Here is a 21,106-nt window from a genome sequence, read left to right on the forward strand (position 1 = left end):
TTTTTCACAGGTTGGTGCCACAGGTTGGTGCTTCACAAAAACTGTTTTAGAATCGAAAATGCCGGCTAACCTTAAGCCAGCTAAAAACAACCTCAGCCCTACTGAGAATGTATGGACTATTATTCAAAGTTTTCAGAAACATACACTGTTAAATAATGTTGTTAAATATTTCCAAGAGGAGTTGTAAACTCTGGATAAGGTTTGAATATTACTTTATGTTACACGAGTGCCCAGCAGTATGTATAATATCAAACCATTGCTTTGTAGGACTCCTTTTATTCTATTTCACCTCTAGTCTGACTTGTTGCGTTATAATCTACCACTATACCTTCTATGATTTAGAACAATGTTTTTTCTAATATTTGTGAATCTGAAAAAAAAACAAACTGTTGCTTTTTTCCCCCCAAAGCCTGGATTCATGGAGACCCCAGGAAAATCGTGTATCCAACTGACAGCCAGGGTCAGTTTTGTGGCCAGCAGAACACCTCGAATGCGTAAGTCGTTTCTGCCAAAAAAATAAATAACTATGCCACAATACAAATATATCCAACAGTGGATATATGTTTGATATTATGGGGAATGTGTGTATGTATATATATATATATATATATATATATATATATATAGATAGATAGATAGATAGATAGATAGATAGATAGTGCAAAATAAAGTAATCAAAATAATACAGGATTTGACAATATTTTAAGGTTATCTGAGGTTTCATTCTTTTAATGTGCAAATAATCTAGAACTCTAGGATTAACAATTGAAAATATTTGCAAACAACACTAGTATTTAGTATTGATAAAATATAAGAGAAGTGTTGTATCCAGACACAGAGTTCAAGTGTCGATACTTTTCAGCAGCATAGTGTTGTCAATCTCTGCTTTGCAGTTTTTAATGATGAGCATTATGCCTGTCAGCTTTTCACTGTTATTTTTACACTCTTAACAGGCTAAATCTACCAAACTGTATACAAGAGATGATTTGTGATAAATCCAAACAAGTGCCTAGCATATGTTTGTTTGTTTTTTCTGCCTATGTGTGCTTTAAAGCTGAGGATAAACTGTTACTCAGCAATGGATTTCACAATCTCTGTAATCTAAGGCCCCTCTTTGTTTGCATCTCCTTTGTCTGCAGAAACAAAGCCATATTATTCTACTTCAACATGCTGAAATGTGCCAGTCCTGCAGTTTTAATTAACCTCCAGTGCCCTACAGCTCAGGTATGAGGCTGAAGGCAGCCCTGTCTAGAAGAGACTTTTACATTACTAAACATTTTTTCCTCAAACTTTTCACCAAAACTGATAGAGCTTTGTGTTTTACCCCTCAGCTCTGCGTCTCCAAGTGCCCTGACAGATTTGCCACACTGCTGGAAGTTTCAGGTACCAACAACTGGGGATATTACAAGCAATTCTGCAAGCCTGGTTTTGTGATTGGCAGTAAGGTAAGAAACAGGATGATGCTATTTTCTTTTTGTTTGTTGGTTTACAGTTGAAACCTAATGATTACTTTTTTCTCCAAACATCTGGTTTTTTATGTTTTTCTTCCTCAGTATTAATGTTTTTGGAGTATTATTTCAAAAGAAAATATCACTTTTTATCTCTGCAGTTATGATACGGAACAACAATTTTTCCATGCTTTCACATACAGACGGAAATGAGCCAGCATTTACTCATGCTCACCTCAGCTACGTTCTGTCAACTAGCGGTAGCCTAGTGCTAATGACGTTAGCATGATGCTGTGTAGGGTGATGTGTGGGAGCAAAAAACACCCAACCCATACTGATAGAACTGAATCATCGTTTGCTTCCTAAATTGATTTGAAGTTTGATTTAAGACATAAAACTGCTCAATTCTGCTGAACCTCAGTTTTTGTTCTGGTTAGGTGATTGTAGTAAAAAAATGAAAAGGTTCTGTGTTGTATCCAGAAAAATATTGAAATAATTTGAAAATTGCAATGAAAAAATGTTGTATGCATGTTGTACTTTCTCTTTTACACAACCAATTAGTCAGTGACTGTAACATATTGTTATTGTATCCTCTGTTAAACTTTCAGTCGATTGCAGAGGTGATTCGTGATGAAGATTGTCCTCCAATGATTGTGCCAAGCAGACCATGTAAGTGAAGTAACATGGAATAAGTTATAATTTGCCATATAGCAAAAGTTAAACTCAGAATTAGTTCTAATTACTTAGTAGATTTAGGCCTTAACTGTAGCTTTGATTTTACAACTACATTTCTTTTGAGTGTAACAATATATTTCAGTCCCCCAAACACAGCCCTGACTTGAATTTTCTAGAGGTCCAGAGGAGGGAGCTAAATATTGAGGGGATGCATAGATGGCCTTCCAATCTGAAAGACTTTTGAGCTTATGTCCAAAGATAAATCTTTAAAACTTAAGGGGAAATGTATGAAAAGCTGTTCAGCTTTCAAAGAATAGTTTAATTACTGTAGTGCCAATAAATATATTTTCAAAATAAGACATTAACAAATAAAGGAATATTGCTTTTTTTTTTAAGATTTATACTTTGTTTTTTGTTTTTGAATTTTTTGAATATTTTGTATCAGTTTCTTAAAAATAAAAAATCTTGATCAGACGAAATGAATTTAAACCTAAATCTGAACCATGAAGCTATGGAGGTTAACTGTACATACAAGAGTTACATGTTTCCTTTCCAAATGTGCTTCAGTGCTACAGCGGTGCTTCCCTGAGTTCAAGTCAAAGGATGGAGTATTAACTGTAGCCGATCAGACCACCTTCAAAGATGGTAACAACAATACGAGGAGCGTCATTGATCTGAAAGATGCTGCCATGTAAGATCTGCTCCTTGTCTGCCTGAATCTAAGCTACTCTCATACTATTAGGTTATACCTTTCCTTTTGAAAATCACTGTTATATTAATATTAATAACTCTTAATGGTAAAATTTTTAAATGTTGTATTTTTATAATGATTATTATTATTTTGTTTTGTTTTTTTACATTTTATGCATTCAAAAGTGACATATTTACTGTCCTTTTATGTTGTTTTTTTTAAATGTGTATTTATATTTATTTTATTGGTGGTGCTGTAGTATTCAGATGAAAGATGTGGGTATGTTGCCCCCTGGTGGTAAATATTTGTAACTCCAAAATTTACACTCATGCTGTTTGCTTATCAGGTAATAACCCATAAATAACCTATTTTGGTTGCAAGACAGGGGAACTGTTTTAAGTTTAGATGTTAGCTTATCAATCACTGTTATCTACTAATTGATTTCCCCGCTAAAACCAAGGAGTTTTTTTCTGTTAGAGTATTCCTCAGAGTGAAAAGTTTACATGCATTTCCTGAGTATTTGGTTTAACTAAGTATGTTTTGTAGGGTGAGTCGTTTGTTTACAAACATATGTTGAGCCATATGTTTTTTCACACTATTCTGCCTAAAGAGTCATTGATGGTAGTTTCAGTATTCTCTGTCTCCTCGGTTTTTTACTCCAACTATAATGTTGGATGTTATGGTTTAATAATTCTGTTTGGTTAAAAAAAAAACAGCAGAGCATATTTAAACAATAAGGGTCTTTGTCCCTGACCGCATTAACGTCATCATTTGCCATTTTCCAAATAGGTCTAAGTCATGGCAGTAATCACGACTTAGTATGTACACTTCTAACTGAAAGAAAATAATAAAAATTGTGAAAACTTCAAACCATTCAATCTGCAAAGTAAATCACTTGACTTAAAAATATTCTTCAACAGCATTTGGTTCTACAAATCCTCTTTCTCACCTTGTTTCTCCACTACAGAAGGATAGCCAGCCTGCTGAACGCCAAAGAAGTTGGCATCAAGATCCTTGAGGATTATGCAAACTCCTGGATATGGATCTTGGTGTGAGCATCGCAGTGGTTTTTGGAAATATCCTGAAATACATCCTTTAAATTGATTATATGCTTTTCTGTTGGACGAATAATAGAAAAAGAAATCCTCCTGAGAAAGAGAGTTCTAAATGATTTATAGGTTAGCCAGGTCCTAGTATTCATAGTTAACTATCAGCATATCTGTATACTTTGAAAACTTTGGTTACTTCCAGTTCCAAATTTTAAGTATTTTTGTTATTTTAAACTTCGTATGTTACAAATGTTTCTACTTTGGACAAACAATGTGTTTTCCTGACTACTATTACACAGAAGAAGCTGAACAATGTGTTTGCTTTTCCTCATGCCAACATGTCTCCCGGTGTTTCCACAGAGGCCTGGGTTTTACCATGGCGCTCAGTCTGAGCTTCATCCTTCTGCTGCGCTACATTGCTTGTGTGATACTGTGGCTCATGATCTGCGGCATCATCTCTGCAGTCGGTTACGGTGAGTCTGCATTGACTCACTTCATGAGTAGCTAGTGCACACCTAAGTTGCATTTCTTAACAGTTTTTAAGTCTGTTTCTGCTCTTATGCTAAATACTCTAACAGTGCCTTTATCTCTGCCCTTCTTTCAGGTATATGGCACTGTTTCAAAGAGTACAGCGTTCTGAAAACAAAACCAGATGTGAATGTCACCATCTCTGATATTGGCTTCCAGACAGATTTCAGCATCTACCTTGAGCACAGCCAAACATGGCTCATCTTCAGTAAGTTATAGTCAACCACCATACCTATATATAAACTCTCTGGCTTATCATTTTATTCTGTTTTCTGTGCCTAAAATAACAGCTGCATGTGTTATAGCCAAAGTTGCTACTTAATACAAAACAAGTGTCCTTTTGTCAGGCTGTATCACCTTACTCTGCTGAAGCATAGCCATTATATAAAAATAGATTATTATAACTAATGAAGACCATCAATTTTTGATTTTTTTTAGTGATCCTGCTTATTGTGGTTGAGGTTGTCATCGTGATTATGCTGATTTTTCTGAGGTCAAGCCTGGGCATCGCTTTTGCACTGCTGAAGGAGGGAAGCAGGTGATTGTAAATCTAAGCGCTAATCAGTAAATTGTACATTTGCCCTTTTTTATGAATACATTGTTTGATGTTGTTTTTTAGGGCCATCTTTTACATCATGTGTACGCTCTTCTACCCGATCATCACCTTTTTCCTTCTTGGAATCTGTATAGCCTACTCTGCTGTCACAGCAGTGTATCCTTCTAACTGCTCAGACACAGATTAATTAAAGGTTGCCTACAAGGTAAGAACATCTAGTTGAATTAGAGGCGTATATCTGTACATTTGAATACCCCAGAAATGCTCTTTCTTTCAAATATTTCACTTCCTACATTATATAGATTTGGTGTCTCTGCTAAATAATATAATGAAAGTGATTTTTCATACAGAAATGTAGACTTATTGAGAAGTATGTCTCAAAAATTCTCTTGGATTCTTTTTGCATGAGGTACTGCAGGAAAGCAGTAGATAAGTGGCTGCAGGCTGCAGACCACCCATGTCATGGTGCTGCTGTGGTGAACTTAAGTCATGCCGTAATGCTCTTATATTTCTAAAAAAAACTTCACATTACATCCTCACTCATCCTTTGTTCTTTGGACAAGTTGGATGGTGTTTCACCATATTCTGTGACACATCATATATGGTCACTCAAGGACGACACCAGATGACACTGCACTATGACTTAAGAGGTCTCCAGACTACAGCCATACACTCCTGTGTGGAGATGAACAGCTCTTCTAAGGTTTTAAATAATCCCAGGTTTAGAGCTTAAATGTACTTTAAAACTTCCCGGTAGACAGTTGCAATGACTTTAAACATAAAAAAAAAACAAAACATGGACCATCACCAGCAATGTGTAGCTCACCAAATTAAGTCAAAACATTTTATTTATTTATAAAAAAAATAAAATAAAGGTTTGCTATAAGTCACTGGAAGATTCAAAATATCACATTCAGCTGAATTCAACCCTTAAAATTAGTGGAATTGGAATATCAACAGAAATTTATTGATAGTCTTGAATATGAATAGAAGCAGCATGAGTTATCGCTGACTACTGAAACTTCAGAATTAGCTTTAATAGACTAATAATCAACTGTTTTGAGAAACTGAAATGTTTCTTTATCATCTGTATGACATACTCTTTATATTTACCATAAATGGGGTTATTAGTTATTGTGCAGTAGGGTACTTTATTAAAATGCCCCTCTGTTTTAATCTACAGCATTTGTGGGAGACTGAGTCTCTATTTAGTCATTGTTTATATTGGTTGTTCTGCCTTGACTGGTGCTCCCTCAGCTTTTTGGCCTCTTCAGGTAAAGCGATCTACAAGGTGACCCCTGCAGATGATCAGTGCATGTATGCAAACATTACCTGCTGTCCACAGGTTAGCATCTTAAGCTCACACACATCACAGTACTTGTTAGTCTCAAAAGGATTTTCAAGCTGCAATTTTTTTGTGAGGAAAAAGCTAGTTGACATTTGTTCCTGTGTTTCAGACCTTCAATCAGACCAATATTACCAAAGTTTGCCCTGGAGCACAGTGCTTGTTTGCTTTCTATGGTGGAGAGAGTGTGTACCACCGCTACATCCTGGTCCTACATCTTTGTAACCTGTTTGTGTTCCTCTGGCTGGTCAACTTTGTCCTGGCTTTGGGGAAATGCACCCTTTCAGGGGCATTTGCTTCTTACTACTGGGCAAAGAGGAAACCAAAAGACATCCCATCCTGTCCAGTTTACTCTTCATTCAGCAGAGCCATACGGTAGGTTTTAGATACACTTTCATGGATACTTTTCACTGATGTTTATAGAAATATGCATTAAAAAGCCTGTGTGTTTGAGTTACAGGCTGCAAATAAATAAAAACAGAAAATATTAAATTGGGGGGAAGTTTATTTATTTAGGAATACTGCTTTAGAGAAATATTGCCTTACACCATAAAAAAAAAACAAAATAAAAATATATAGTGCGATAAATCAATCTAATTAGCTGCTTGTTCTTTATTATTTCTGTAGCGGTAGAAAAGATCATCCATCTAAGGCTACGTTCACACCGCAGCCTGAAGTGCCCCAAATCCAACTTTATGCCAATATGCGACCTGTATCTGATCTTTTCATGACAGTCTGAACAACACAAGTCCAATTTCTTCCAATGCAACCCAGGCCACTTGACTATTTGGTCGTGAATCCGATGCGTATCTTATCTTTTCAAATGCGACCTGTGACTGAACGGCCAGGTCACATTCATCTGACCTGTACGCCATTAATACTCATCAAAGGTCAATATTCTGCATCTTGCTATGTAGAAGCGGGAAGAAAAACAACAACCATGGTAGATGAAAAGATTGTATTGTTACTGCACTGGCTGAGGTTGGGAAAGAAATGAAGGATTGCAAGTTGCAGTCCAGCTCTGCCATCCATGTTTAATTCTTTAAACAGAGAGCAGGCTTGCTTGTGAAGTCATTGCGTCCTTTACTGCATATGCGGGACACTTAAATTGTGTGAATGCAGTTCAAACTGGAGATCACATGCAAGATGACATATATTTGGAATTGTGAACGGCAACGCAAAATAATCAGATTTCTCCCCAAAAATCGGAATAGAGCATAAAGGGCTGCAATGTGAACGTAGCCTGATTAATGATCACATCGTTTTTCTGTCTTTCAGTTACCACACCGGTTCTTTAGCCTTTGGTTCTCTAATTCTCGCTATGGTGCAGATGATCCGAATTGTTCTTGAGAACCTCAATCACAAAGTGAAAGGTAAGCTAATTACCAAACTGCTATTCTTACTCTGATTAAAATGAACAGTTCTAAATAAAATGTGGTTCCTTTCCAAGGTTCTCAAAATGCTTTGACTCGGTTCCTGCTCCACTGCCTCAGCTGCTGCTTCTGGTGCCTGGAAAATTTCATCAAGTTTATCAACACAAATGCATACATTATGGTCGGTAGTTTGCATTGGTTAATTTATGGGTTGGGGTTCATAGCTGTTGCTCTGTCAATCTTTTATCTCGGCTGACACCATCTTTTCTTTTCACCAACAGATAGCAATATATGGGCAGAACTTCTGCAGATCTTCCAAGGAGGCTTTTGATCTCTTGATGAGGAATATTGTTCGGTGTGTACTCCCGTTAGCTCCCTGCCTGAAGGTCTCAGCAGCACTTGCAGCAGAAACTGTCTATCAGTCACCAATTGGAAAATTAGCTCTTTGCTTGAAAAAATTTTTATTTAATTAATGCTGGAATGACAATTATTCAAAAGAATGCACACCCTTTGTCATTGTTTTGACCCCTTGTAGTGCATGTACTTGTGCTAAGCGTTTTTTTGAAAAGTCCTTCCGATCGATCTGAAATCTTTTGTTCTTTTTTTTATCTTTAGGGTGGTTGTCTTGGACAATGTCATCTCCTTTCTGCTGTTGTTGGGAAAGCTGGTTATTTCAGGAGGAGCTGGTGAGTTTGACCTTTTATTGGCCTAACAGTAATTTCTCAGGGAAATTCATAGAGATCAGTTCATCCAATATGTAGGTTTTTGGACATTTATGGACTGCCTTGAAAGAACCGTGTAAATGCATAAGGAGAACGTGAAAAGTCCGTCATAGCAAGGCCTTGGTCACAATTCAGACCCAGGGCCTTCTAGCTGCAGGGAATCAGTGCTAACACATAAACCACCATGCTCAGCTTTTTAGTATACTATCTGTAAATGGTAGGGGAATGATATGCACATCTATCAAAGCATTGTTGTCCTTCTAAAATACAAAAAAGAGATCCATGATTACTTTGGAGAAGCTGCAGAGAACCACAGCTCACGTGTGAGAAACAGTTCAAATATTGGCGGTTTTAAGCTATTCTTGGCACAATATATGTTTCTAGATGTGCAAAGTTGATAAAGACAAAACAGAAGGCTTTCAGACCAACAGAAGGGGAGGATAAATAAGCTTCATATTTAAGGATTTGTATTACCTCACAGAGGAGGTTACGTTTTTAGGGGAGTTTGTGTGTGTGTGTGTCTGTGTACCTGTCTAGCCCTCAGAGTGAGGACCATTTTTCTAATTTCACCATCAAGTTGAGGACCAGTTGTTGCAAAGTGAGAACATTTTGCTGCTACTCGCATGCTATTTTGCTAATGGATAGGTTTAGGGCTAAAGGTGGCAATGGGTTGGGGTTAGCACAGAGGTGAGGTATGCATTGGTGATGGTTAGGTTTAGGGTTAAGCATAGAAAGGGTTGAAAATGACTGAAAATCAAGGGAAGAAAATGGGAGCCAACACCTGGTCCTAACTACGACGGAAGAACGAGAATTTGTGTGTGTGTGTGTGTGTGTGTGTTTTTGTGTGTGTTTGTCTCTCTTTCTGTGTATAGGATAACTTGAAAAGTTATGCATGGATTTTAACGGTGTCCCTTGTGTCGAGGACAATCCATAATATTTTTGTGAAGATCTAGATCATAATCTGCATACAGGAATTTGTTTAGTAATTTTCTAACATTGTTAGATAGGGACATGTTGCAAAACAAGCAGTTCCCCCTTAAACCAGAGGGTGGCAACAGTTACTATTGATAGCCTCAGCATCAGATAGAAAAAGTCTGGAGGTCTTTTACTGGGGACAAAAACACAAGAAAGGGGAATGTTGTTTGTTTGTTAGCAGGATCAATCCAAAATGTATGGATGGATTTTATGGACATAACAGAGGTTTGCTTCATACCAAGGAACAATTCATTAAATTTGGTAATGATCCAGATGAGGTGTGATTTTTAAGTCACAATATGGGGCAAAATTTCAGAATCATGTACAATTGTGTTGTAGTCTTTCATATAAAATCACTATAAAATACCTTTCTTTAACCTTAATAATGCCTTTAGTATATATGGTCAAAAAGCAAACAGTTGTATTTCTACAGAAAGTATATTAAGGTATTAGTTATTGAAGAAGACTAATATATTTGGACATGTTTTACTTATTTTTTCCAGGTATCCTTGCATTCTTCTTCTTCTCTAAGAGAATACCCCTTTTTCAAGAAATGGTACCTCCGCTTCACTTCATTTGGGTTCCTGTTCTGGTAAGACTTTGAAATTTGAGCCATCGGATGAAGAATCTTTTAAAGGAAATAAAAACTAAGTCCCATTGATTAAAGTTATTAGCTTCATCTGAAGCAGGTTAACCGTGTTTAACTTAGACATTTAGATGAATTTTATGCATACATATTAAATATCTTTAAACTGCAGCCAGCAACACATTACATTTCATTAGCATCAATATACACTTTTGGACACAGTTTCTTAAAGGAATAGTACACCCAAAACATGATTAGCCTTCATTTTCTACTCACCCCCATGCTGAACAACACTCTGGAGTACTTTTTTGATATCTCAAATGCATCTGGAGATCTGGGAGGCTTCTTGCTGTCTGCTGACATTCAAATAATGGAGGTCTACGGTGCCCGAGGCAGAAAGGTCCATAAAAGTCCACAAAAAACGTGTCAATATTCCTCCATACTGCTCGTCCAATGTATTCCAAGTGTCCTGAGTGGGTAGCATCCAGAATTTACTCGAAACAAAGTCATTTAGAATGTTTTTAGAGCATAAACAGTAGTGTATAGGATTTCCTGAAAGCGCGTTCACGAGTCTACGGAAACTGCGGCAGACCAAACCAGATGAAAGTGCGCATTCAGCTCGGCAAAGAACTCATGCTCTTCTTCAACACTGAAGTCCTCAGACATTTTTCTTTCGTTGTTTCTTTCTTTGCACAGGTAAACAGCACATTTCTTCTTCTACGCTTGCATTATTGGCAGAGCAGACGCTGAATGCGCACTTTCATCTGGTTTGGTCTGCCGGCTTCCGTAGCGTCGTGAATGCGCAGGTGCGCACTTTCAGGAAATCCTATACACTACTGTTTATGCTCTAAAAACATTCTAAATGACTTCATTTCGAGTAAATTCTGGATGCTACCCACTCAGGACACTTGGAATACATTGGACGAGCAGTATGGAGGAATATTGACACGTTTTTTGTGGACTTTTATGGACCTTTCTGTCTCGGGCACCATAGACCTCCATTATTTGAATGTCAGCAGACAGCAAGAAGCCTCCCAGATCTCCAGATGCATTTGAGATATCAAAAAAGTACTCCAGAGTGTTGTTCAGCATGGGGGTGAGTAGAATATGAAGGCTAATCATGTTTTGGGTGTACAATTCCTTTAAGGGAGACAAATGTTACGTCCCAACAAAAGTTTCGTCCAGACAGCATTAAATCAAAGCCTCATGGTTGAGTTAGGTGCTTAATGGTTCTGATAAAAGACACCCATAACTTTATATAACATTATGTTACATTATTTGCTGTCATTGGATGTCTAAACTTATAAATGGCTCATTTCACTCAGAGACAGTTTCTGATAAACTGTTTATGTTTCTGAATATCTGAATACTGGGACCCTACTATAATGTTTGAGTAGATGAAATTCTGTATTTGATAAAAAAAAAAAATCTTACATAAAATGCCAAAATAAAAGCATTTCATTCTTTCAGACGGTGATAATTGGATCGTTCATGATCACAAGTGGCTTTTTTAACGTCTACGCCATGTGTGTGGACACGCTGTTCCTTTGCTTTTGTAAGTCTGCAGTATTTTTCTAAACATATCATTTCTAACATACACTCACCTGTGTGTTCTTTTTTTAAACTGTCTCTAAATTAATCTAAAAGGCATTCTGGATCATTCCACCTTTTCATATATGCCTTGCCTATTTTTGTCCATTAAGCCTTTCCTTTCTTTTCTCCTTATGGCTGTCTCCTTTGCGGTACTCGGCTGTCTCTGCTGTTTTCCTTCTATGCCGGCATGTGGTCTCAGGTGAAGACCTGGAGAGGAATGATGGCTCTTCTTCCAGGCCCTACTACATATCTCCAGGTCTGCACAAGATCCTCCGCAAAGGAGAGGAGCGTGCCAAATCAAGTGCTTCCTCCTGAGCGACGTGCAACTGTGTTCCTGAACTATTGATTTTGACTCATGTCTCCATCTGCTCTGTGTGCGGAGGGTTTGCAAGTTCTCGAGGGCTAAACATCTAAACTGGATGCACGGATGATTCAAACATGAAAGGACATGTTTAAGGATTCAGGTTCCAAAGCATAGTGGATGAAAAAAAGACAAAAAAACAACACTTGACTTTGCTTCCTCTCATGAGCCAGTTCAGATACCTGCCTTTTTTCTCTGCTATGCTTTTCTTCGTGTTCCTCTGTATTTTCAGCTGACCTCTGCCTTACTATGAGGGTACACATAATACACAGGATGGATGCACAAGCTGAGACTCATAGCTTTTTTCTGTTTGTTTGTTATTTAACCCAAACACACATGGGGACCCTAAATTGTACAGATGCCACAGGTGGACTACAGTGTAAAGCATCACACTATAAAGTGTTGGACTTCTGGGCACTTTCTTCTTGCACTTTGCTCTTTTCTTGTAAAATCATCTGTTTTACTCACCTACAGTGATGGAATCATGTGTTTTATTTCCTGCCTGCAGCATGATTATTTTGCTGTTGTTTTCCATGTTTTCGGTGGTTTTCATCTATCATAATCCTAACATGGATCCCAAAGTTATTTTAACGCTACACGAGCTAAACTGTTGCATATTTTCAGTTTGCTTTACAGATTTCTCCTTTTTATTTAACTCTCCCTTGTATGTACTGTAACACAGAGGCTTTGTGGGAGGTTAAGACTGTAAAATGTGATTTTTATGGTTATTGCTTAAAACATGAACAGAACCTGAGACATTTCAGGAAATATGAATGCAGCCGCTAGTTTATGTGCCTAGTTGTCAAAAAAAAGGAATCAAAATGCTCCTCCTTCTGTGATTTTAGACCTACAACTTGGAGTTTTTTGGGATAACGTTTTTAAAAGGATTTTAAAGCCATCTTTGGTATTCTTTTTATTATTATTATTATTGGATGGTTCAGATGTTGTGCTGTTTATTACTCAGTATAATACACACCTCTGTCTGGAAATTGATCTGTGTTGTTTTTGTACAGGATTTTTTTTTTTTCCTAAACTTGATGAATCCAATGAAAATGTGATCATTTGTTTTTGAATAAACATAAATGGATGAAGCATCTCCCAATGCACTTGAAGAGGTTTTAAATTAATAGCGTTGCTATTAATTATCACAATTGTATTTAATATTAGTATTGTTTTCCCATAGTGCTGGATCTGGAGATCAACAACGGCTCCCCAAGCAAGCCCTACCACATGAACCCAAAGCTGATGAAGATCTTAATAAGAGCAAGAGAGAGAAACGACACAAGTGCTGTAACAATAACACCAACGCATGTCTGAAGATGATGAGGCGGTAAACTGACAAATATGTTTACAGAAGCTCCTTCCAGTTAAAATGTTATTTAATTCAGACTTTTTACAAATGTTTAAATCATATATTTATGTTTAAAGTAGATACCTTTTCTTTTTTCTGCTATTGAATCATTTTGAATGATATTTATAGTTGCAGTCATTTGACACAGAATGTTGCTTTCTGAGCAGCAGATATCTTTATTAGCACTGCAGTTACCTCAGGTTTTGTTCAAGTTAAATCTTTTGTAGTTGCCTGTTTTTGCCATTTGAGGGAGCCATTTATTTTAACATAACATTACTGCATGTTCTACTGGTGAATGCACTGAATTTATTGGTTAAAAGTTAAGAAAATGTTTACAGTATTCACCAAAGAACTGATGAGTTTTATCTTTGGTTTGATTGTTTTATAACTTTAATTGTTTACATTTTAGATGGTTGTTTAGATGATTTAATTGAAATAATCTGCTACTTTTATAAATATGAAGGGTTGTTTGTTTTGTTTTTAGGTTAAATAGGGTAATATTTTTTCATCAGTGTTTATAATATTTTTATTTTATTGCTTTCTTGGTGCTGATTTGTAGGTGTGTACTGTATATGTATGGGCTAGGGAAATAAGTGTTTTTTTATTGCAGCATATAGAAGATGTTTTAAAAGTTTAAAGTTTGCACAGAGGCTTGTTTTATAGGTCAGATAGTGGAGGCTTTTCTCAGTTAAACTGACATCCTTACCAGACTTTGATCTATCTAATAGATTTTATGGAAATATATAAAATAAATGAGCATCTTAGCTGTTTAACAATGCTTTATTCTGCCTTTTTTTCTACTTTTAAACCCTAAGTGTATTAATGTGTACATATGTTATTATTGTGGAGTGTTTTTTTAATATATCAATACATATTTAATCTATTCTCTCTCATTATATAACCTCAACCAAGTATTTTTCTACCACTCATCTGTCAGAGCTGAGAGCCTGCCCTCATGGTACCTCAGAGTGACAGCGCTGGCAGACTTTAAACACCCACTTGTGCTGAACATGTCGGGACATGAAGCCATTCAGTAAAAGCAAGACAGCAGTTCATGTGGATGAGGAATCGGTCAAACGAAGCATGCAGTGTTTCAACGGGGCATGGAGCACATGGCATGTTGTCATTTCTGTGTTGTGCTGAGTAGAGGCTACACTCCCAGTTAAATCGCACATATCTCTTTGTTGTGCATGAAGCTGAGGTCCCATGGAGGGAGAATAGTTCAGATCTGATAAGTGTAGTGAAACGTTGTTTTTATATGCCCTCCGCTCCCTCCCATGTCTGAAAATAAGATTCTTTTGGTCAACCACAGTCAACAAGTAGACACAAGTTAATCCTCCCTTCTTGTAAAATGTGACTCAAGTTTTATTTCAAAACCCCTGAAAAGTAAAACTGCGATGATGCTGAGCTGCAGATTATTTAATGTGAAGAGTTTGCTTTTATTAATGTGCTCATTTCTAAAGCTGCATATTCAAACTGCTCCTTCAGGATTCACAATAGAATTTTTTTTTGTGCAATAACTGCCGCTGAGCTGTGATGTAAAGCCAGTTTGCAGGTTTTCAATCATTTCCACAGGCTTTGTGAAATTAGTTCTTTATTCTTAAAACAGACTTCACATACAATAAATTAAATTGCAACATTTATGTAAAACAAATTCTGGGTCACCTTCATATGAAGTTTAGAGCCTATTGGCTTTCACATGGAATAGCACAGTCAAACATTGTCACCAACCACATAAACAAATATACTGCCATGTGTCACAGCGCTGAGGTACACCGAAACGTTTGCATTTCCACATTATACAGTACACAGAGGACTGTAAGTTATGGTCTTCGGTTGTTTTTTCTCTTTTAAAGTATAAACATGTAAAGATTGTGGAGTTTAACAAATAAAATGGTGTTATGATGTGATGAAGATTTACCATGGGCACCGGAATACTGCAGCTGGTTATGGAGGAGAAACGCTGGCGAGGTGAGCAGCTCAGGCGTGAGACACAGGCAAGGAGGTCATGGTGTGAGCAGGCAGCAGCGGCTGAAACATGGAGGGAGGAGTGTGGACTGCAATCACATGGAGGGAACAAAGTCAGAATCAGCATGAAGATGCAAATTTATTTAAGAAACAATATTAAAAAGACCAGAATTGTGATCATTTACAGTGTGAGCATGTTTTGATATAAAGCTCTATGGTAACAGCATCTATCTCAATAAAACGAAAGAGTATCATCAGCAATTTGTTTAATATATTTTTGTGATTTAATTAGGTAAAAAAATAGGATTGTATTTGTTCTCCGACCTTTAAAAATTCGGGTTTTAATACAGAAAGGATTGGTTATGGCCTCGGCAATCATAGAGACGGCTGCTGAATGCCCAGCAGACGTTCATTAATACCTTTCAAATGGATGGCAAGCCAGAAAAGTCATTTTTAAAGCAGCTAGTTGCACATAAAGGGTTGAATTCTTTTTATACAGAGTAAACTGAAAAAAAGTGTGGTAAAAAAAAAGTTATAGCCACAGCATTAAGAGTAGAGTAAAGCCAAGCCATTTCTGTATCCCCCTCCACATTTGGATTGCTCTCCAGGTAGAGATTCACAAGGAGCTAAAAACAAAAATGGAACGAGATGTTGTGCAGGGATCCAGAGTCTGCTTCTTGACCAAAGCTTTACATTTCATTTAGAACAGAAAGCCGGAGAACATAAGCTGCCTTGTGGAACCAAGTCATCTCCTTGTGTTGGTCCACTATGTTTTATTAAGTTAAATGCAACGAACCCAGACTTTTAGAGGGGGTGATGGTTCCCTATATTGACAAGCTTTAATATCAATATAGTCACTGTGCATGAAAACACATAGAATATTGTCTGAAGAAAGAGGACCAACACCCAATCACACAATGCAGATGAGCTGAAGGCACCTAATACGGCAACAGGGACTTCCTGATCACCTCTATGTCATTGATGCAGGATATGCCTTTGAACAAGTTGTAAAATCCTCCCAACTTGCATTCTCCCTTTTTTTTTCCCTCAGGGGAACATTTTAAGCATACTACTTTTCTGGTTTAAGATTTTTTTCTAATGCAGATAATCAGGCAGGAGTAGAATCTTACAGGGCAGATAAGAGAAGATTTAGGCAAGGAATATGGCAAAACACTATTAGTCTTATTTTATGAACTCGTACTACAATTAATTTAACATATTCCTACTTTTTATATTTAAAATATAAGTCTATATTTGGGTATTAGAGACAACCAGTAAGTTGTAACTAAAATATTACAACTAAACTATTTGCTAGTGATGACATAAATGTCTAAAAATGCCCCAAAAAATAATTTTTAAATAATAAAATCTGCTTATTGCTGTTTTGTATTTGTTCTTGTGGTTGATATAAAGCCTTGTACTCACTGTCAATAAAAGAATGTAGTGCTGAGAGCATTGACCCTTCTGGGCCTCCATAGGCTGTGTACTGCAGCTCCTCAGGGGTCGGAGTGGGCTGGGACAGACGGCCAGGCTGCAGGGAGGTCATGGGTGTGCTGGAGGTGTGGTTGGGGCTCACATGTTTTTTGTGGCGAGCTCGACAGTTCTGGAACCAGACCTGCGATAAAAATCACATTGATAACAAAAATAACTGCATTTTAACCAGACGACAAGATGAACCAATATTGTTCTTAAGTTACAAAGACATGCGTTGCAACCATGTCATTATGAAGGAATGATATATCTAACCAACAAGGATATCTTTGTTTAAAATTTCACTTTAAAATCCTTTTTTTATCTTTAAGGCAGCTGCTTTATCACATATAGGGAAATCTGCAATATGCTTTGTTTATTATGTGCATAGGGATTTAAATTCTCATTTGGTATAAAACTGGACATTATCCCGTAGAACATAAGAGACATAAAATGAACAAAGCTCAAACACCAAACATCTCTACCAGCAGACGTCACGCGATCATACAATGTATTCCATCATGTGTTTTGTCTTTGTGCACCCACCTGTATGACTCTTCGACTGAGGCCAGTCTGCTCGGCCAGCTTCTGCAGAGTCTGAGCATCAGGGTTGTTGTCCTGAGCAAACTGAGCCTGCATCACCTGCATGTAAACAAGAAGAGCAAACCACATCATGTGTGGTCCACAAAGCTATGCTGCTGTCTATCAAAAGGCCTTTAACTGATTCCTACTGTCTCTCATATACACTGCAAAAATATATATAAATATTTAGACATTTAAATTAGGTATTATGGTTATTCTAAAATTAATAGGGCAATGGTGAAATTTAAATTTTTTTAATATGAGGTAATTTGTTGATTCATCATTATTAATTCAGCTAAATAATAAACTAGAACTTGTGTTGAATTGGTGAAATATATATACATAAATAAAATTATATATATAATTTTATTTATATCTGACTTATATTTTTATTATAGTGTTTTCTTGAACCGGAGATATGACTGCCATACTACTGATAATTTAATTACTTTAATAGCCCACCTAATGCTTCTTTACAGTCTTTACAAATGGACAAATTCATATTTCAGGTTTTCTTCAAGCTCTTCCCTGCTAATTTCGTTTATTTTTTTTAACAATTACTATTTTAAAAAAAAGTTAGTTTAAATATGTAGTTGTTTTGAATGCAAAACAAAGAAAGAAAAAAAATCTCGTTAACAACAGTGGGAAATCTTTGTTTTGATTTATTGTGATGAATAAAGAGAACAGAGAGCATCTGATCTATGCTGATTAACAGAACAAAGGTTGATTCCGACGCCTTGCCGATATTTCGGAGATTCTCTAATATGAATAATCTATTTTGTTAATATAAGGCCTTATTTATGAAATCAATATGTAGTATATGGAGCCAAAACAAATCTAATTACATCGCTGCATTAAGATGATAATCAACTTCTATATTAACGTATAATAATAACAACAATAATAATAATTGAACTTTATTAATCTCACATTGGAGAAATGTATCTCTGCATTTAACCCATCCCATTGGGGAGTATGCTGAAGATGTTATTATTTTTTAAGGGATTAAAATAAAAATTCTCAAAAGAAACCAAACTACTGGTATTTTCCGAATGAAATTATCCAGAAAATAAACTGCTTAAAAATGAAATCCTTGTAATTTTCTTTTTTAATTGCACGAACCTGCAGCTGATCGGCCGTGAAGCTGGTCCGAGCTCTCTTAGAGGGTTTAGGTTGATTGACTTCTTGTTCTGTGGGGACGGCTCCCTCCATATTAACACTGTTTCCTGCAGCAGAATAATCTAATCAAGACAAACTAAAAACATGAGACGCTCCACTATTGAAAAATAGTGCAATATTACTACACTAAAAAAAATTGGTGATGCAATTTGCGCACCGCTGCGGCCCGCTCACCTTTCTCCACGGCCCGCTTGAGATTGTCCAGCATGCAGTCGTAATGGACCCTGCAGAGCACTTTGCCCTCCACCAGCGCGAACTCCTCCCCTGTGGAGAGCTGCCTCTTGCAGGAGAAGCAGGCGAAGCAGGCCAGGTGGTAGACGTTGCCCTTGGCCCTGCGGACCCAGTCTGTGGAGTGGATGTTCCTGCCGCAGCAGGCGCACCAGGTGCCATATCGTCTGTAGGGGAGGCCAGTCGGTGGCTTCATTACGCAACTATTTTACTCCAGTTTTTTAAGACAATTCTTTGATCTTTTAGATTATTTTAGCAAAAATAATACGAGGTAATAATAAGACAAATCCTGGATCCTGGATAGGTTTGGTTATTATTTGATATATTTGATTAACAGTTAAATTCTTTACCCAATTCTAAAAAAAGAAATAGAGATCAAAACAAATCATCCCTTTATTTATAATAATAATAATGATTATTATTATTATAACACCTGAAGGAAGACTGCAAATTATGTAGTATGCAAGAATGCTCTATATTCTTCGTATTTTCTGCAATTATTTTAAATTCTATCTGAAATGTGAAATCGGTTACATTTGCAATAGTGTGAGAGCGCATACCTGAAGTAATCCAGTTTGCAGAAAACTTCCTTTTCCTTGATATAGCAGCTCGCGTGGCTACCAAGCGAGGTCTGGCACACGCTGCAGGAGAGACAGCGCACATGCCAGCACAAGTCGTTAACCTAAAGCAAAGATACGATGAGTAAGGAGAACACACAGTCTGAATGTTTGAAAAGATTCCAGAAAGAGAAAAAGCAAAGTCATCAAAAACGAAGAAGAGTCTCCAAAACAAAAAAATAATAATTATAAAATAAAATAAAAAGTTGAGTACCTTTAATAAATATTTATCCACTATTTCCTCGTTGCAGTTGGCGCACACGCTCCTGCCCAGCAGTGGCGCAGAGTTCATCGCCTGCGGGGAAGAAGTGTCCTCATCCAAAACCTCCACCGGCGCGCCCTGACGGAGATCACCAGACCACCGGTTAGAAAGTTACGCACAGGAACGCGTCCAACTCCAAGCTGGAGGCAGCAGCCCGAGCAGCGCGCACGAGCTCCTGTCAACTTAGCATTTAATGGAAAAACTTTTTAACAAATAAGGGGAAAAAATTGCTTGAAGCTACAACTTTAATCAAGGTGAACCTTTTTGCATTATCCAGCATACCATGATGTCCCTCCTGTCCTCGGCGCACTTCCCCGGCAGCTCTTCTCCCTTGCAGTCCTCACACATGACGCTCAGCTGCGCAACAAGAAGAGGATGTCGGCGCGTCCGCCTTAAATGCCCCCCGCACCTTCCCATAAATATCATGCCTTTCACCTTTCACCATGACAACGCGCGGCGATTATAGAAAAACCACAATGACATTTAGGAGAAAAAGATAGCCATTACTTACAAAAACAGACAACACTTGAGCCGACACTTATCGCCTGTGCATTTATGTTGTTCAGAGTCTAAATTTGTAATCCGGCAATAAAAGTGGAATAAAAAAAAGAGAAGGAGCTGCAGGTTAAACCAACCAACACACCCGTTTCACGCGTCAATCAGAAAACCAGCGCGAAGTCTGCAGGAAAAAAGGGAGGACTGATTTATTTAATAACAGCAATTAAAAGGAGCTTAAGTTCGCTACAAACGTCTACCCGCAGCAACCAAAAGGTGAAGAGGTCTCATTCACTACTTGAGTTTTAATTGCAGAATTCAAGGGAGGGGTAATTTCCTTTGACATTTCTTCAAATTGTGAAAATACCGAGCTGTCAGCTGTAGTAGAACGCCTGGCTGTATAATGACACACCGAGGCCCACTCTGGATTAATTGGGCAAAGCAATTTCCACTCATATTTAGTGAGTGACCCCCATCTCCCAGAAAGAACTGAAAAGGTCAGCTGCGCTCTCACCTCGCTGTTGGACAGTGGAGATCCGCTCTCACTGCCGCTCCCTGCGCAGCTTTCCGCTTTAGATTCACTTTTCCAGCGCATGTTTGGGTCCCGCACAGGAAAAAAATGCAATTTCCAAAGTTAGAAGCGCCCTCTTCTTTCTGCAGTTCTCCTACTGGTCTCCCGTGTGTTTTCGGGCTGTCATTCAGTCTCCTCCGAGCAGCTTCTGGAGGGCGGAACATAATTCATATTTTCTCCTAGCCGCGCCTCCATTTTTTTAAGTAAGCTTCTTGGGTGGTGTGATGATGGATTGATGGATTAAAGGGTTAAAGAACTGCTCCAAAATGTAAAGATAGCCCAGATCTTTTCTGCTTCAACAACTTTTCTTCCAGACTCACTTCATCTTCTATCAACCCATGAGTTAAGTTTCTGCTCTGCCTGAGAGAAGCATCCACACAGCATCATCCTGCCACCACTATGTTTTATGATATGTTAAATTTCTGCTTTGTTCTGATCAAGCAGAGGACCTTATTCCACGTTTGCTGTGGGATTGGTGGTT

The 21,106-nt window shown here is 37.5% G+C and overlaps 2 protein-coding genes across 6 annotated transcripts in view; one reads left to right on the top strand and one right to left on the bottom strand.

Annotated features, from left to right (window-relative positions):
- The window catches only part of slc44a5b (solute carrier family 44 member 5b), a 57,391-nt gene extending 43,389 nt beyond the window's left edge, over positions 1-14,002 (top strand). The window contains exons 4-22 of one of the 2 annotated variants that reach the window (XM_038269682.1): positions 410-494; positions 1,140-1,224; positions 1,332-1,445; positions 2,057-2,117; positions 2,691-2,814; positions 3,782-3,865; positions 4,224-4,336; positions 4,468-4,599; positions 4,830-4,929; positions 5,011-5,103; positions 6,205-6,292; positions 6,405-6,667; positions 7,571-7,665; positions 7,743-7,846; positions 7,947-8,020; positions 8,281-8,351; positions 9,866-9,954; positions 11,419-11,503; positions 13,086-14,002. In XM_038269682.1, the coding sequence (XP_038125610.1) occupies positions 410-494; positions 1,140-1,224; positions 1,332-1,445; positions 2,057-2,117; positions 2,691-2,814; positions 3,782-3,865; positions 4,224-4,336; positions 4,468-4,599; positions 4,830-4,929; positions 5,011-5,103; positions 6,205-6,292; positions 6,405-6,667; positions 7,571-7,665; positions 7,743-7,846; positions 7,947-8,020; positions 8,281-8,351; positions 9,866-9,954; positions 11,419-11,503; positions 13,086-13,219 (1,994 nt within the window). In that variant the 3' untranslated portion in view covers positions 13,220-14,002. Of the gene's footprint in view, positions 1-409; positions 495-1,139; positions 1,225-1,331; positions 1,446-2,056; positions 2,118-2,690; positions 2,815-3,781; positions 3,866-4,223; positions 4,337-4,467; positions 4,600-4,829; positions 4,930-5,010; positions 5,104-6,204; positions 6,293-6,404; positions 6,668-7,570; positions 7,666-7,742; positions 7,847-7,946; positions 8,021-8,280; positions 8,352-9,865; positions 9,955-11,418; positions 11,504-11,740; positions 13,009-13,085 lie in introns of those variants that run through there. The other variant, XM_038269683.1, reaches the window with a different exon arrangement.
- An 828-nt stretch (positions 14,003-14,830) lies between these two features.
- Positions 14,831-20,780, bottom strand: LOC119772959 (LIM/homeobox protein Lhx8). Of its 4 annotated transcripts, none has more exons than XM_038269684.1 (9): positions 20,569-20,778; positions 19,842-19,916; positions 19,512-19,637; positions 19,241-19,362; positions 18,627-18,847; positions 18,396-18,514; positions 17,238-17,333; positions 16,647-16,836; positions 14,831-15,310 (listed from the first exon to the last, which is right to left on the bottom strand). In XM_038269684.1, exons 1-9 carry the CDS (start codon positions 20,647-20,649, stop codon positions 15,234-15,236), a joined length of 1,107 nt encoding a protein of 368 aa, XP_038125612.1. In that variant the 5' UTR covers positions 20,650-20,778; the 3' UTR covers positions 14,831-15,233. The 4 variants fall into 4 exon arrangements, with proteins under 4 accessions (XP_038125612.1, XP_038125613.1, XP_038125616.1 ...); XM_038269685.1 differs by having other exon boundaries at positions 18,396-18,499; positions 20,569-20,774; XM_038269688.1 differs by lacking the exon at positions 20,569-20,778 and adding an exon at positions 20,071-20,545.
- Between the last annotated feature and the right edge of the window lie 326 nt (positions 20,781-21,106).

This window comes from Cyprinodon tularosa, unplaced genomic scaffold (genome assembly GCF_016077235.1).
Source record: "Cyprinodon tularosa strain WSP-4 unplaced genomic scaffold, ASM1607723v1 ctg735, whole genome shotgun sequence".
Classification (NCBI taxonomy): domain Eukaryota; kingdom Metazoa; phylum Chordata; class Actinopteri; order Cyprinodontiformes; family Cyprinodontidae; genus Cyprinodon; species Cyprinodon tularosa.

Bases quoted from the DNA above. Each gene is read 5' to 3' on its own strand.
- LOC119772959 (XM_038269684.1), bottom strand. From the start codon at position 20,649: ATGCGCTGGAAAAGTGAATCTAAAGCGGAAAGCTGCGCAGGGAGCGGC. The intron at 19,363-19,511 runs GTACTCAACTTT...TCTTTGCTTTAG, and splicing joins TGGATAAATATTTATTAAAG to GTTAACGACTTGTGCTGGCA. The intron at 16,837-17,237 runs GTGGGTGCACAA...TTTTTATCGCAG, and splicing joins TCAGTCGAAGAGTCATACAG to GTCTGGTTCCAGAACTGTCG.